A 14,683-nucleotide genomic window follows, 5' to 3' on the forward strand; every position below is an offset into this window, starting at 1 on the left:
TGCATTTCCATCAATCATCAGAGAGAGAGAGAGAGAGAACATGCCAACACCACACAGAAGGAGGCCAAACTGGGAATCACACTGGAGTCCAAACACTAGGAGCTGGCAGTGCCACTTGCATATTAATAAATAGCCAGGGCTGAGCCAAGTTCCCTTGATTTTGCAGGCTGAATCGGAAAGCAAGGTAGGCAATCATTCACGGAAGGACCTTTTTGTCACTTGGATTATCACTTTTATGGCAGCGACACGCCGTAGAGGAAGAAAGGAGCAAAGTGCTACGATGTTCTTCGAGGACTGACGGTTGTACTTTCTTTTTCAGTGTCCGGCTCACCAAACCCCACCCCCTTCCCCATTGGAATACTTTTTAAGTTCCCAATTTAAATTAGCCCTCTCGGCGGCAGCCAGAAATGAGCAGCAGAACTGGTTCTGGTGTGACCCCGTGAAGTGCCCGAGCCAGTGTCCTCTCATCCCATTCAGGTCTCTCATTTATTTCCTTCTGCCAGTGACAGGAGAGCGAGAGAGAGAGAGAGAGAGAGGGAGGGAGGGTGAACGAGCAAGCTTGGCTTGCACACTAGAGAGAGAGAACAGAAGAAGGAGGAGGAGGAGGAGGATTTGAAGGAGCAGGAGGGAGGGCGCACTTAACCAAACAGCACACTAGTTCAGTGCCAGCACACACAGCTGCTTCGCCTCAAGAAAGGAGTTTCAGTCCTGCAGTTTGAACCACTAAGTCGGCAAGACGGGAAGTCAGGCAAGAAACATGGACTCAGATTCCGGGGAGCTGAGTGAAGGGGAGCTCTCTCCAGGTAAGAGGAAAAGGCGACAAGCCCACCCTGCCGCCTTGGAGTTGCCTCCACTAAACCTCCAAGCTGCAAGCGCGGCGGGCAGCACAAAGAAGTGTGCATGTTGAGACAACTGCTCAGGGTGGCCCTTGGTCACGGTTTTCTGTGTTTCTAGGGAACTGTGGCATCGTTTTTCTAGATGGTTAAAAATAGCAGCGCAAGTGAGAAACAGACTTTGAGAATGCAGGCGCGTCTAGCATATTTACAGGAAAGTCAAGTCAAGGCGTAGAATCATCTCAGGTGGAATAGGAAGACTGCTGCATGTGGTGTTTAGGGGGCAGTGATGAGAAGTTGGCATCTATGGGGTGAGGAGGGCAACTGGCAACCCCGAGAGAGCAGAAGTGAGTGTCACCGCTGTTTGCCAGGTCTGTGGTCACTCTGTCCTCAGTTCACCAGTGCCCCTCGCTCACTTTGCGCAGAAGCTCCTACTCTTCGCAATGCCTGTTGCGCTCGCTGGAAGTTGTCTGAGCCGAACGCTTGTGAAATACGCCTCAGAGCTGCCAGCCAAATCAAGCGGTGGTGACCTTCTGTCAGAAAGTGCTGAAGCAGTTTCACCCATGGAGGGCTGGGAGAAGGTGAGGAACGAAGTCGCCTTCAGACTCACTTTGAAAGGTAGTGAATGAAATCCAAAGTGACTTACTTTTCCAAATGGAACACTGGCTTCTGTATGTCTACAGGCAGGTTAGGGGGGATTTGCTCAGAGGCTCTCGGTAGGGCCAGGGGTTGAACCCGAGGCTTCGTTTTTGTGGATCGAGTCGGCCGAATAAGCATTTTGCATAGGATATGTGAATGGAGAGCATCACCCTCAAACTGTCTTGCATGTTCAATGACACTTCAGCGGGAGTAAAATGGCAAGTCACTGGCGGGGATTGAACCGTCAACCTTGAGGTAAAAGGCACGACTTTAAGATATGAGCTTGTATGCTGTGGACACCATATGCACACTCACCTCGGTTGAAATCCTGACCCATTCCCTTTGGAATCAGCCCATCAGTTTTCTCCCGCATCCCAAAGACCTGCCCGTTAGCTGAAATGTCCTAATCGGTGTGAGTTCACATCTCCGGGTGCATCTTCTGCTGATAAAAGATGAAAAAAGCAAGTTCAGGAAATGGAGAGAAGAGACGGACTCTTCATCATGTGACAAGCATACTTTACCTGTTTTGGTTTTTTTTTAATATGATGAACTCCATCCCATGGGTGTATAAATGTCAAGACGTCTCGGATAATATGCTCCACTTCCATTTTAACAATCGGAAAACACATGCAGGTTAAGCAACACTCGTGGGGTCAGACGGAGAGTCAAAGACAGGCACTGAACTGTCATCACGCACCATTCCATCACTCTGTCTTGTGCTGCTTACGTGGAATAAACACGACTTTATAAATGGATCAGTATATAAGGCGGATTGCAGTTTAGGAAAGGCACTAGAGAAGGTAATGCCCGCTCTGCTAAGCTTTTTAACACAATAGCAGCTACATACAAAATGATGACGTCTTCATGCATTCTGTGACAGGGGCTGTAGATGTTATATTTACCTGTTTGACCGATGACTTTACCCAAGGGTGTTTACAAAATTTCAGAGGCATTTGGTGACATTTTCTTTGTTTCTCCATTTGGAGCAAAGGCAGGTGAAATGACTTGCTCAGGGTGACACTGTGCCAGTAGCAGGACTTGAGTCCAAAGCCAGTACGCCACACTGCCTACAAAGACAGCATATCAGAGTCATTATAAAGCAGGGCTACATCGCGACCACAGCGTCTTGGGTTTGACTATCATTCCTATCCATGTGAAGTTTGCATGTCCTCCCGGTGTCCACATTTGTCTTTTTGTCTGTTTAAATTTCGAGCCTGTTAAGTCGATGGACAAATCCAAATTGGTCCTGTGTGAGTGTGGGTTTGTGCACCCTGTGATGGTCTGGGTGAATTCCTGCCTTGTGTCAAATGTCTTAGGCTTAGGGTTACCAGAGTCCCAGAATTGGATTAAGAGAATTTTAAAATTATTAGGAATTGCAAGGTAATTTGCAAATGTGTTCTCTGTGAGAGGCAAATGTACAAAAAAAAAACACAAAACACTGCTTTGTGTTGCTCTGAAAATCATTCTTTAACATAACTAATAACACCCATTAGAAAAAAATAACACCATATTTAAAAACGGCCGTATAAAGGGAATAATGGCTCCATTGCACAGCAGCGTGTGAAATTTTCAATTGCAAAAGGCACTATACAAAATAAAGTTTGCTTCAAATATTAATCATAGACATTCCCTCTATCATCAAAAATACTAACCCAGTGAGGGTCATGAAGACAGAAGCACACAGCAAGAACAAACCCTGAAGGCAGCAACATTCCAACAGAGGGCACCAAAGGGCACTCACAAACACACCCAGGAATAACATAGTGGAACCAATTAGGTTTATATACAGCACACTACTCTGGGAAGTGGGAGAAAAAGCTGGAATTTGAGGAGACAAGCCCCTCTGCAGATATGGAGAGGACATGTACAGTATACTACATACACACGGGAACTGGGCTGTGCTGTGACAGGGCTGTGGCACCAGTGCTAATGACTGTGTCACCATGTCAGTCTTTGAAGAATAAGTCAAGCTTAGGGGAGGATATAAGTTCTGCGATCTCTTCTGTGAATATAATATTTGCATACATAAATATATTTTATATACATACACACACACACACACACACACACACACACATATATATATATATATACATTCAGTGCATCCGGAAAGTATTCACAGCGCATCACTTTTTCCACATTTTGTCATGTTACAGCCTTATTCCAAAATGGATTAAATTCATTTTTTTCCTCAGAATTCTACACACAACACCCCATAATGACAACGTGAAAAAAGTTTACTTCAGGTTTTTGCAAATTTATTACAAATAAAAAAACTGAGAAATCCCATGTCCATAAGTATTCACAGCCTTTGCTCAATACTTTGTTGATGCACCTTTGGCAGCAATTCCAGCCTCAAGTCTTTTTGAATATGATGCCACAAGCTTGGCACACCTATCCTTGGCCAGTTTCGCCCATTCCTCTTTGCAGCACCTCTCAAGATCCATCAGGTTGGATGGGAAGCGTCAGTGCACAGCCATTTTAAGATCTCTCCAGAGATGTTCAATCGGATTCAAGTCTGGGCTCTGGCTGGGCCACTCAAGGACATTCACAGAGTTGTCCTGAAGCCACTCCTCATATCTTGGCTGTGTGCTTAGGGTCGTTGTCCTGCTGAAAGATGAACCGTCACCCCAGTCTGAGGTCAAGAGCGCTCTGGAGCAGGTTTTCATCCAGGATGTCTCTCTACATTGCTGCAGTCATCTTTCCCTTTATCCTGACTAGTCTCCCAGTCCCTGCCGCTGAAAAACATCCCCACAGCATGATGCTGCCACCACCACGCTTCACTGTAGGGATGGTATTGGCCTGGTGATGAGCAGTGCCTGGTTTCCTCCAAACGTGACGCCTGGCATTCACACTAAAGAGTTCAATCTTTGTCTCATCAGACCAGAGAATTTTCTTTCTCATGGTCTGAGAGTCCTTCAGGTGCCTTTTGGCAAACTCCAGGTGGGCTGCCATGTGCCTTTTACTAAGCAGTGGCTTCCGTCTGGCCACTCTACCATACAGGCCTGATTGGTGGATTGCTGCAGAGATGGTTGTCCTTTGGGAAGGTTCTCCTCTCTCCACAGAGGACCTCTGGAGCTCTGACAGAGTGACCATCGGGTTCTTGGTCACCTCCCTGACTAAGGCCCTTCTCCCCCGATCGCTCAGTTTAGATGGCCGGCCAGCTCTAGGAATAGTCCTGGTGGTTTCGAACTTCTTCCACTTACGGATGATAGAGGCCACTGTGCTCATTGGGACCTTCAAAGCAGCAGAAATTTTTCTGTAACCTTCCCCAGATTTGTGCCTCGAGACAATCCTGTCTCGGAGGTCTACAGACAATTCCTTTGACTTCATGCTTGGTTTGTGCTCTGACATGAACTGTCAACTGTGGGACCTTCTATAGACAGGTGTGTGCCTTTCCAAATCATGTCCAGTCAACTGAATTTACCACAGGTGGACTCCAATGAAGCTGCAGAAACATCTCAAGGATGATCAGGGGAAACAGGATGCACCTGAGCTCAATTTCGAGCTTCATGGCAAAGGCTGTGAATACTTACAGTATGTACATGTGAGTTCTCAATTTTTTTATTTTTAATAAATTTGCAAAAATCTCAAGTAAACTTTTTTCACGTTGTCATTATGGAGTGTTGTGTGTAGAATTCTGAGGAAAAAAATGAATTTAATCCATTTTGGAATAAGGCTGTAACATAACAAAATGTGGAAAAAGTGATGCGCTGTGAATACTTTCCGGATGCACTGTATACACAGAGACTATATCAGTTACTTTATACCTTTTTTGTAACAACATAACTATGGACAGTCTGTTTATAACACTATTTTCTGCAAGCTGTTGCCACCAAGAAAAAATCCATGGCTATCAACTAGATGGCAGCACTGCAGTAGGTAATGGATACATGGCAGCTAAGCTCACCAGCAAGATGGGTGCGTCTATAGTGGCTGTATGCTGAGGTATGAGTTCTCTCATATGTTGTGTTTTGACAGATTCAATTAAATACAATTTAACTCTTAAAAGTGTTAATGTCTGTGATGCGTTATCCGTAATGCATTTTTTACTACAGATGTTTGTGATGTGGCATCAGTTGGAATCAGGAGACATAGCAACATAGCAGTTGTTAAGGAGTTATTAAGGAGTTGTGTGTGTGTGTCTGTGTATATATGTATTAATATATAAATATATATTTTTATATATATACATTGTATACTGTGTGTGTATATATACACACATACACTTTACTACTTATACTCTCATATTTTAAATTAAAAAAATCTACACAAGACCAAAGATTTCTTTTCAAAACCCATTCTGCTAGCACCTATTATGGAAGGTACTCTATTAAAGTCGTCAGTCAGTCATTTCCTAACTTGCTTAGTCCTGAGCAGGGTCACAGGGGTCTGCTGGAGTTTATCCCAGCTAGCATAGGGTGCAAGGCAGGAACAAACCCTGGACAGGGTGCACGGCAAAGACGTCTTGCACAATACTTTCCACTTCAATTTTAACAACCAGAATGTGTGCAGGTTAAGCGACACTCGTGGGTTCAGACAGAGAGTCAAAGACAGGTGTTGAACTGTCATCCTGATGGTTTGCTGTCCACCACCTGAGCCACTCCATCACTCCATCTGGTGGTGCTTATGTGGAATAAACACGGCTTTGTAAATGACCACCATTAACTACTATTACCTTTTACTATAAACTATGTTTAAAAATAAAACACTCTTTTATAGTATCCACCAGGAAAACAACATAAGAAACATTCTCAAACCAACTTTATCCAGGGCAGAGTGTAGAAACCCAGAGCCTGGGTACAAGGCAGGAACAAGCCCTCTGTTGGCCAGCAGTCCATGGCATGGCCTGTTTACACACACACTTACTAATTTAACACACACACGTCTTTGGAGAGGTGAGAGATAAACCCTTAGACATGGAGGGAACATGCAGACTCCACAAGCACAATGGCCAGCCATGGGATTTGAACCTAAGACAGGCTTTGTGTGGGGCTTAATTAATATTTATTTTGAAATATAAAAAATGCTACTGTCTGTGTGTGCCCGGTCCACTCCAAGAAATCTGATTAGTTGGTTTTGCTGTGGAAAAACTCAGGTAGACATCGCAAACTTCTCAAACTCAATGACAAACCATGAGATCTGAACCCAAGACACTGGATTTGTGTTGCTCTAGATATATGTTATATACAATAGTTCAGAAGATAGACTGTACCCCAAAGATGACTGGTCAAGTCACCTTACTGGTCTCACTTAGTGCACTGTAATGAGAGGTGACACTGGAGTGATGTCCTGGCTGGAATCTTTTTTGGTATGCTTTCTTAATCCCTGAGGGTACCTTGTCTTTTTCACATGACCCTTTGGGGTCAGAGGGCAGGGTCAACCATTGGACAGCACCCTTGGAGCAATTTACAGGTGGATGGTATTGTCTTTACTGAACAGATCTGTCAGGTTCCATAGCTGCCTCCAGAGGGAACTTCAGGGAATGGCTGTCCGGAAAGAAAGAAAGAAAGAAAGAAAGAAAGAAAGAAAGAAAGAAAGAAAGAAAGAAAGAAAGAAAGAAAGAAAGAAAGAAAGAAAGAAAGAAAGAAAAAGAATTTGTGATTTGTGTATTGAAGATGTAAATCTCAAGTAAAAGGTTAGTTGAATCTGTGACTGGGGTTTGTGTAGTTGTATTGAGGGACTACTCAAAAAAATATAATCATCAGATCTCGATGAACAAAATATTCCAGTAGAAAATCTTTACTGAGCGAAACTGCGCAATTTGTTGAGAACAAAATGATGTAACAACGGTCAATGGAAACCAAAATCACCAACCCATTGAGGGCTGATTCAACATCACACTGAATATCAAAGTCAAAAACTGCAATCACAGGCTGATCCAACTTGTGTGATTTTCATCACGTCAGCTCCTAATGTGACTCAGGAGTGTGTGTGTGGCCCCCACGTGCCTGTATGCACTCCACACAATGTCTGGGCCTGTTCTTGATGACACGGCGGATGGTGTTCTGGGGGATCTCCTCCCAGACCTGATCAGGGCATCAGTGAGCTCCTGGACAGTCTGTGGTGCTGCTTGGTGGCGTCAGATGCATTGATACCATGACGTCCTAGAGGTTCTCAATTGGATTCGGGTCTGGAGGACATGCAGGCCAGTCAGTGGCATCAATACCTTTGTCATCCAGGAACTGCCTATGCTCTCTGACCACAAGAGGCAGGGCATTGTCCTACACCAGGACGAACCCAGGGCCCACGGCACCAATGTAAGGTCTGACCATGGTTCTGAGGATTTCATCCTGGTACTTAACAGCAGTCAGGTTACTGTAGCCTGGCATGTGGAGGTCTGTGCGACTCTCCAAGGATATGCCTCACCAGACCATCAATGACCCACCGCCGAACCAGTTGTGTTGGATGATATTGCAGGCTACTTAACATTCACCACGGTGTCTCCAGACTCTTTCATGTCTGTCATGTGTGCTCGGTGTGAACCTGCTATAATTTGTGAAAAGACCAGGGTGCCAGTGGTGGAGTTGCCAATTGTATATTCTCTGGAGAATGTCACTTGGGCTGCATGGTGATGGGCTGTGAGCGCAGGTCCCACTAGAGGATGTTGGGCTCTCATGCCACCCTCAAGGAGTCTGTTTGTAACAGTTTGGTCAGACACACGCACACCAGTAGCCAGCTGGAGGTCATTTTGTAGGGCTCTGGCAGAGCTTCTCCTTCTCTACCTCATACAAAGGTGCAGATACCAGTCCTACTGCTGGGCTGACACTCTTCTACAGCCCGGTCCTGTTCTCCTCGTGTAATGTCCCGTCTCCCGGTATCTCCTCCATGCTCTTCAGACTGTGCTCGGAGACGTTAGCAAACCTTCTTGCGACGACACATATGGATGTGCCATCCTGGAGGAGATGGACTACCTGTGAATTGGTTGCAGGTACCACCTTATACTACCAGCAGTGACAAGGACACTAGCAAAACACAAAACTAGAGAAGAATCAGTCAGGAGAGATAGGGAGAGAGCAATGGTCTGTGGCTCCCATTTCCTTTTTAGGTGGTGTCTTGCTGTTGCCTCTCCAGGGGCCTCATGTATAACGCCGTGCGTAGAACTCACACTATAACATGGCGTAAGCACAAAAGCGGGATTGTGCGTACGCACAGAAAAATCCAGATGCAGGAATCTGTGCGCACGCATACTTTCACGTTCTTCCACTACATAAATCCCGATTTGCGTGAAAAGTAACGCACGTGCACGCGCCTTCTGTCCCGCCCCAACTCCTCCCAGAATTACGCCTCTTTGAATATGCAAATCAATATAAATAGCCTTCTGTGAAAAGACAATGGGAAAAGCACAGGGGAAAATATAAGAATTTCAGCGAATACCAAGTGGAGGCAAAGGAAAAACATGCTATTTGTTGGTTTAAACAGTGGTATAATCAACAAAAGAAAGTTGATCGAGTGACAGAGTGTCGGAAAAACTCGAAAGATCAAATTCACAAAGTCGCACAGTGCCCGAAATAAAAAAGAAATCACATATCAAAGTCGCTGTGAAAAGGCGAGTTGTAGCCCACCGTCTGAGTGTCATATGAAAGCGTATTAGGGTACAAACAAAAAACATAGGCACACAGTGGGAAAAAAGCACGAAATGTCAACTTTAATCTCGAAATTTCTTAAAATCGTTTATTTTACTAGTTTCTCAAGTAGCATGTTAAATGCTTTTTTCTGTGTTTGATCTTCGATGTGCTCTATGTGTGTGAATCACTACGTGCTTCCGTTCTTTCTCTTTCTCCGACAGGACACAGAATGCATTACATTCGAGATATTACAGCTCTCTGAATAATTATAATACTGAGATGTATACGTGATATCATTTTCATGATGATAGGAATGAAAGCATGTTATTAAACATGGGAACACGGTGGCGCAGTGATTGTTCATATCTCACGCAAGAGGCTTGTTGCACCATGTGTGACCTTCGATGAAATAATTTATTACAGAAGTACTGTCTCTTTCAAACGTACTAACCTCCAATTCCTGTCCATACTTTTCTTTCTCCAATCGCCACACAATCAGCTCTGTAATAGACGTGAAGCCATTTGTAAGCTTAGAACGCCGATTCTTCAAAACTTTTAAGGAACATTGAAATATCTTCGTAGTACATGTTTAATTATTCTATTCGTCTATCCTTCCAGTGTCGCGTCAGCACCAGCAAGAATACAACGCAAGGCAGGAGCTATCCGTGAACTAGCTATACGCTGCGGCACCGTGTCCTCACATGTTTAATTATTAGCAATACAGATTATTTAAATGAAGTTAAAGTTTTATCTGTATACTATAAGCAACATATTTTGCTGCATTTCATCTTAAAAATGATATTGTCATCATACGCGCTTTATAAAGTAGCGCAGGTTGTGCAATATTATAACTGTAGTGCAAGTTTACAGTGAGGTGATTGAGTGCGTTTATAGTTCTTGGGATGAAACTGTTTCTGAAACGCGAGGTCCGTACAGGAAAGGGTTTGACGCTTTTTGCCGTGGTTGAGGTAGTGTGTACTTGAAACTGTATACCGATAATTCTCTTTCCGATCAGCTGCTGCTGTGATTCACACTCAGATACAGTGATATAAATACTCCGAGTGGTGCAGTGAGAGTAATATGGAAAAAGATGATCCGCAGTGGCAACCCTTAACGGGAACAGCAAAAAGAAGAAGAAGATGCAGTGAGCGTAACAACGCTAAAGCAGTTCTGGTATTTGGAATACTATGGCTATTCCCTGGCCCATTATATTGCAGCAGGTTAATTACAATCAGATGTATTACACTAATAAACAATATGCAGTTAATTTCAGTGTATTTATAAAGCCGCGTCAGGAATGTGGAGCTAAGAAAGAAAGGATGAGCACACAGGAACAGTAGTTTGACCATTCTGTGGACCATTATATTGTTACAGGTTAATTACAATCAGATGCATTAAATTTATGAACGATATGCGGTTAATTTCAGTGTATTTGATAAAGCCGCCGCCGTGGATGTGGATCTAAGAAAGGGTAACCACACAGGAACAGTAGCACTGCTTTGACGCTAGGTGCCGCCAGTCTGCAAAACCGAGCGGAGAAATTGCGTACGCCAAGGAATGAGTTACCGTGGAAATGTGCGTGGCTTTACGCCAAGTTTAGGTTTTATACATCGCGATTTGAGCGTGGAAAGGTTCGTACGCAACATTTCTGTGCGTACGCACCGTTTATACATGAGGCCCCAGGTCACCTGTTGTCACTTCATTTGCCCCAAAGTGACTCACAATCGCTTGTGCTTCCTAACTGGATACATTGATATCCCTGAAGCTTCATGATTAAGTAATCCCTTCATTTTTTGAACAGTATATTTTTATATATATTGTGGTAAGCGGCTGGGGGTGGTACCCAGCCGAGACGCCCAGGAGGACCGGAGGAGGGCTTACGCCTCCTCCAGACCATGAGGGGGCGACCGCCCTGGTGGCTTTGGGGACCACGGGAACGGAGCTTAGAAGCTCAACCCTATAGGGGCCCGTGGTCACCGCCAGGGGGCGCCCCAGTGCCTGTGGAGCCCTGGCCCTCAGCACTTCCACCACACCCGGTAGTGTTGGGGGGAAGAAGACCAGGGAGACCCGGAGTGTTTCCCGGTGCGCAGCCGGTATGTCCACCACACCAGGTAGGGGCGGCGGAAGCACATCAGGATGCACCTGGAGCACATCTGGGTGTGTATAAAAGGGGCCGCCTCCCTCCCTTCGATGGCTGGAGTCGGTTGGAAGAAGGAGAGGAGTGGAGGCGGTCAGAAGAGTACAGGCATTGTGAGAGGCCAGGACTTTTGGGTGATTGGTGCTGCGGCACTGGGTTGTGTGTGCACTTTGTAAATAGTATATTGTAAATAAACGTGTGTGGTGCTTTAAAACCTATATATATGAGACCATAAGAAGCAAAGTGATTGCCTCATATAGTGATTTATGACACTGTAGCATAAAGAATGTACAAAGGGAAACATGGATGACGAAGAGCAGCAGCTAATTTATCTGGTGCAGTATGTGAACTGCCAAGTGTGTCCTGAGGAATGAGCCAGATATTGCTGCAACTTCACATTCTAATGCGTGATCGACAAGAGCCAATACGGGAGATCTCAGCTTAATTTAAGCTTAGGGTCGTGGCTCAGTGGGTCTCCCTTGTGTTGAACCAAAAGCGCGTAATCCTGTCTTTAGTCGCACTGACTCTCGATTGTGAAAGCTTTCTTTTAAAGTCGTACACACACACAGACACACGCACACACACAAGCAACCACCTCCTCAAGTGCTTATCTGATCAGAGCCGCAGTGAGCCGGAGCGTAACACAACAGGTACAAGGCGGACACCTTCCCTGGAGGGCACACCTCATGATAGACTCCATCAATGTTTCCCATAAAATGTAGAAAGGGGTAAAAGAAATGGCACAGGTGCAGTCAAAGGTGGTCACCTTTGCCTTGATGAGGACACTCTGATTGGTGCAGAGATCTCCCTTTGATAGAGACAAGAACCGATGGCAACTCTCACATGATTTCTCACTACCCTACAGAAGAAACACTGACACGTGCAGCCCTACTGACCATTAACATGGTTTCCTTCTTGAGCTCATTACGGTTCCCAAAGACCCAATGGCATGGCTTCAAGAGGAAGCTGCTGGCCCAGTTGATTTGGTGTTTAACTTCATACATGAAGGTTGTCCAATCCTATTCCAATCCAATCCTAATCCAAATCATATTATGTGATACCAGTAATGCATGGTAACGTGCAGTGAATACACTTGACGTGAGCGTTCCTAGTTCTCATCCTCTTTCTCTGTATATTTAACATTCGTTTGCTCAGAGGTTGATGCGCTTGCTGTTTCCTGAGCAACTCTTCTTTTCTCCATCCTAGCGGCCTGCTTCTTCTCTTCTTTCATCGGCATCTTTTCGTGTTGAAACTGACGAACTCTTTCAGGGCATGATGTTGACTTTTGTCAAAAGGAGGAGTTGACGATGGTAATCGACTGTAAACTGTGACAAAACCAACCGGTATGTTTTAGTTGGACTCTTGTTGCTAGAAGGAAAGTTAGATTCATTGGTTTGACAGAGATCTCCTGTGCTTGCGTGAGTAGCAAGGCGCAAACAACGGCAAAAATGGCACTGACATTTGGCGAGAGATCAATGCGTAAAGCAAAATACTCAGTGGACGACGTTATGCCTATTATCTCTGAACTGGACTATGACTTGTCGGACTCAGATTTTGATACAAGTGATTGAAAACGAGTGTGAGGTTCCAGCTTCAGCTGATTGGTCCCCAGCTAATCGTTGTACTGACAATGTTCGCCAGGGAGGACTGCCGCTTAACACTGATAAGAGGTAGAAACCAGATTGCAATGTACCGCAACTTTGTCCCAGACACACAAAGACAGCCTGGCAGCAGGCCTACCACAGCATGCAGCAACAGACGTTTTATGTTGATTTCTGTGTGAAACCGTTGCTTTTCAGAAGCTATGTTTTTTGAAATGAATATTCAGCCCTCAAAGAGTTAAGGCAGTGTTTGGGTTGCAATTCCTTAGCACGTTTTCCTTAACTTAAGTCTTCAATCTGCTTCAAGAATGATTTAAGATATGAAGAGGTAGGGGAAGTGACGGCGAAGGTGGTAGGGATGAGAATGGCGCCCATACACATACACCACACAGCTGCCCTGCTGGCCGCTACCGAGAGTTGATTCTATAATAAAATAAAATAAAAATAAAAAGAGGAATACCCTTGGAGGTCAATTATCACTCCAAAAGTGGATAGTAGACGTCACGTAGTATATGTGTACCAAATTTCAGGTGAACAGGTCAAACGGTTTGCGAGCTACAGGTGATTTAAAATCCTGGACAGACAAACGGACAGCCACGGTAGCGTATTATATATGAAGATGATCTTCTGTTTAATTCTGCTCTGTACTTGTAATATTTCTATTGTTCTATTATATTGTAATGAGGATTACTTGTGTTCTGTTCTGTGTATTGTATTGTATTTTATTGACCCCCTTCTTTTAACACCCACTGCACGCCCAAAATACCTGGAAAGGGGTCTCTCCTTGAACTGCCTTTCCTGAGTTTTCTTCCATTTTTTCCCTACAAGGGTTTATTTGTCTTCTTAGAGAGTCAAGGCTGGGGGGCTGTCAAGGGACAGGATCTGTTAAAGCCCATTGTGGCACTTCCTGATTGATTTTGGGCTATACAATGTATTGTATTGTTGTCTCTAGGCACAGCTTCCTGCCAAGATACAGAAATTTTCAGAGTTTCTCCCAGGACGTCTTGTTTCTTCTGATTTTTGAGGGCAGTCCTTGACCCTCAAAGGCTTGTCATTCTAGAGATCTTCCCCAGAGTGGACAAAATCAGACAGTCATCTTTATACTTTCAGCCTCAGAGATGGGTGATCCCATCAGTTTAGGACACCTTCTTCCAGCTCACCCTCCAGAAGTGAGCAGAGGGGAGCCTGAATAGGACCGGTTAGTCAGACTGCAGTCTTGTCTACGGTTCAAGTGTCAGGTGGCCTTCTAGTGCCCACTACCTCTGTGTTGTGACGAGGAACCTGAGAATTTGCAGCTCACCAGGACTTTAATGTGATGGCGGCATGGAAGCCCTGACAGGTGCCTCCATGTGGAATCTGGTAGCATAGGGAAAGCAGCGGTGCAGACATCCTCCACAGGACCCCCAACCAGGTGGAATGGGTAGTGCTGCTGTGACTGAACACCACTGACCCCCTGCAGGCCATCACAGCCTTCGAGGACTTGCTGTAGGCATCTGATCAGAGTGTGTCTGGAGCCGCAAAAACCTTACCAGGAGCAGCCAAATGAATAGGACATACAGAAAATGCCCTAGTGACATATTTCTCTTAAATGCAAACATGCATCCACTTGTGCATCATCTCTCCAAACTTGTTGTTCCATTTCCATTTCTAGGTTGTCAGGAGCCCAGATCTTCCCCTACAGCATCTGAAGCAAGGCAGGAACAAATTGTGTCAAGGTTGTCAGTCCAGTACAGGGCATATCCAGCCACCCGAAACCAAAACCAGCATTAGTCCTACCCTCCTTAATTTTATATAGTGCCCTTCTTCAACAAACACCAATATAACTCACTTTACAAGGACAGGGACACTAAACTGCTGTTCCAATAAACATTTTATAGCTGCAGCCCAGGCGGGTTAAGTAATCTA

At 44.9% G+C, this 14,683-nt stretch overlaps 1 protein-coding gene across 1 annotated transcript in view; it reads left to right on the plus strand.

Annotated features, from left to right (window-relative positions):
- Positions 1-600: 600 nt before the first annotated feature.
- The window catches only part of tnfaip8l3 (tumor necrosis factor, alpha-induced protein 8-like 3), a 131,080-nt gene continuing 116,997 nt past the window's right edge, over positions 601-14,683 (plus strand). Inside the window, exon 1 of the mRNA XM_028822650.2 lies at positions 601-803. Coding sequence (XP_028678483.1) covers positions 758-803 — 46 coding nt within the window. The 5' untranslated portion in view covers positions 601-757. The remainder of the gene's footprint in view (positions 804-14,683) is intronic.

Source organism: Erpetoichthys calabaricus, chromosome 17, assembly GCF_900747795.2.
Source record: "Erpetoichthys calabaricus chromosome 17, fErpCal1.3, whole genome shotgun sequence".
In the NCBI taxonomy this organism is placed as follows: Eukaryota; Metazoa; Chordata; class Cladistia; order Polypteriformes; family Polypteridae; genus Erpetoichthys; species Erpetoichthys calabaricus.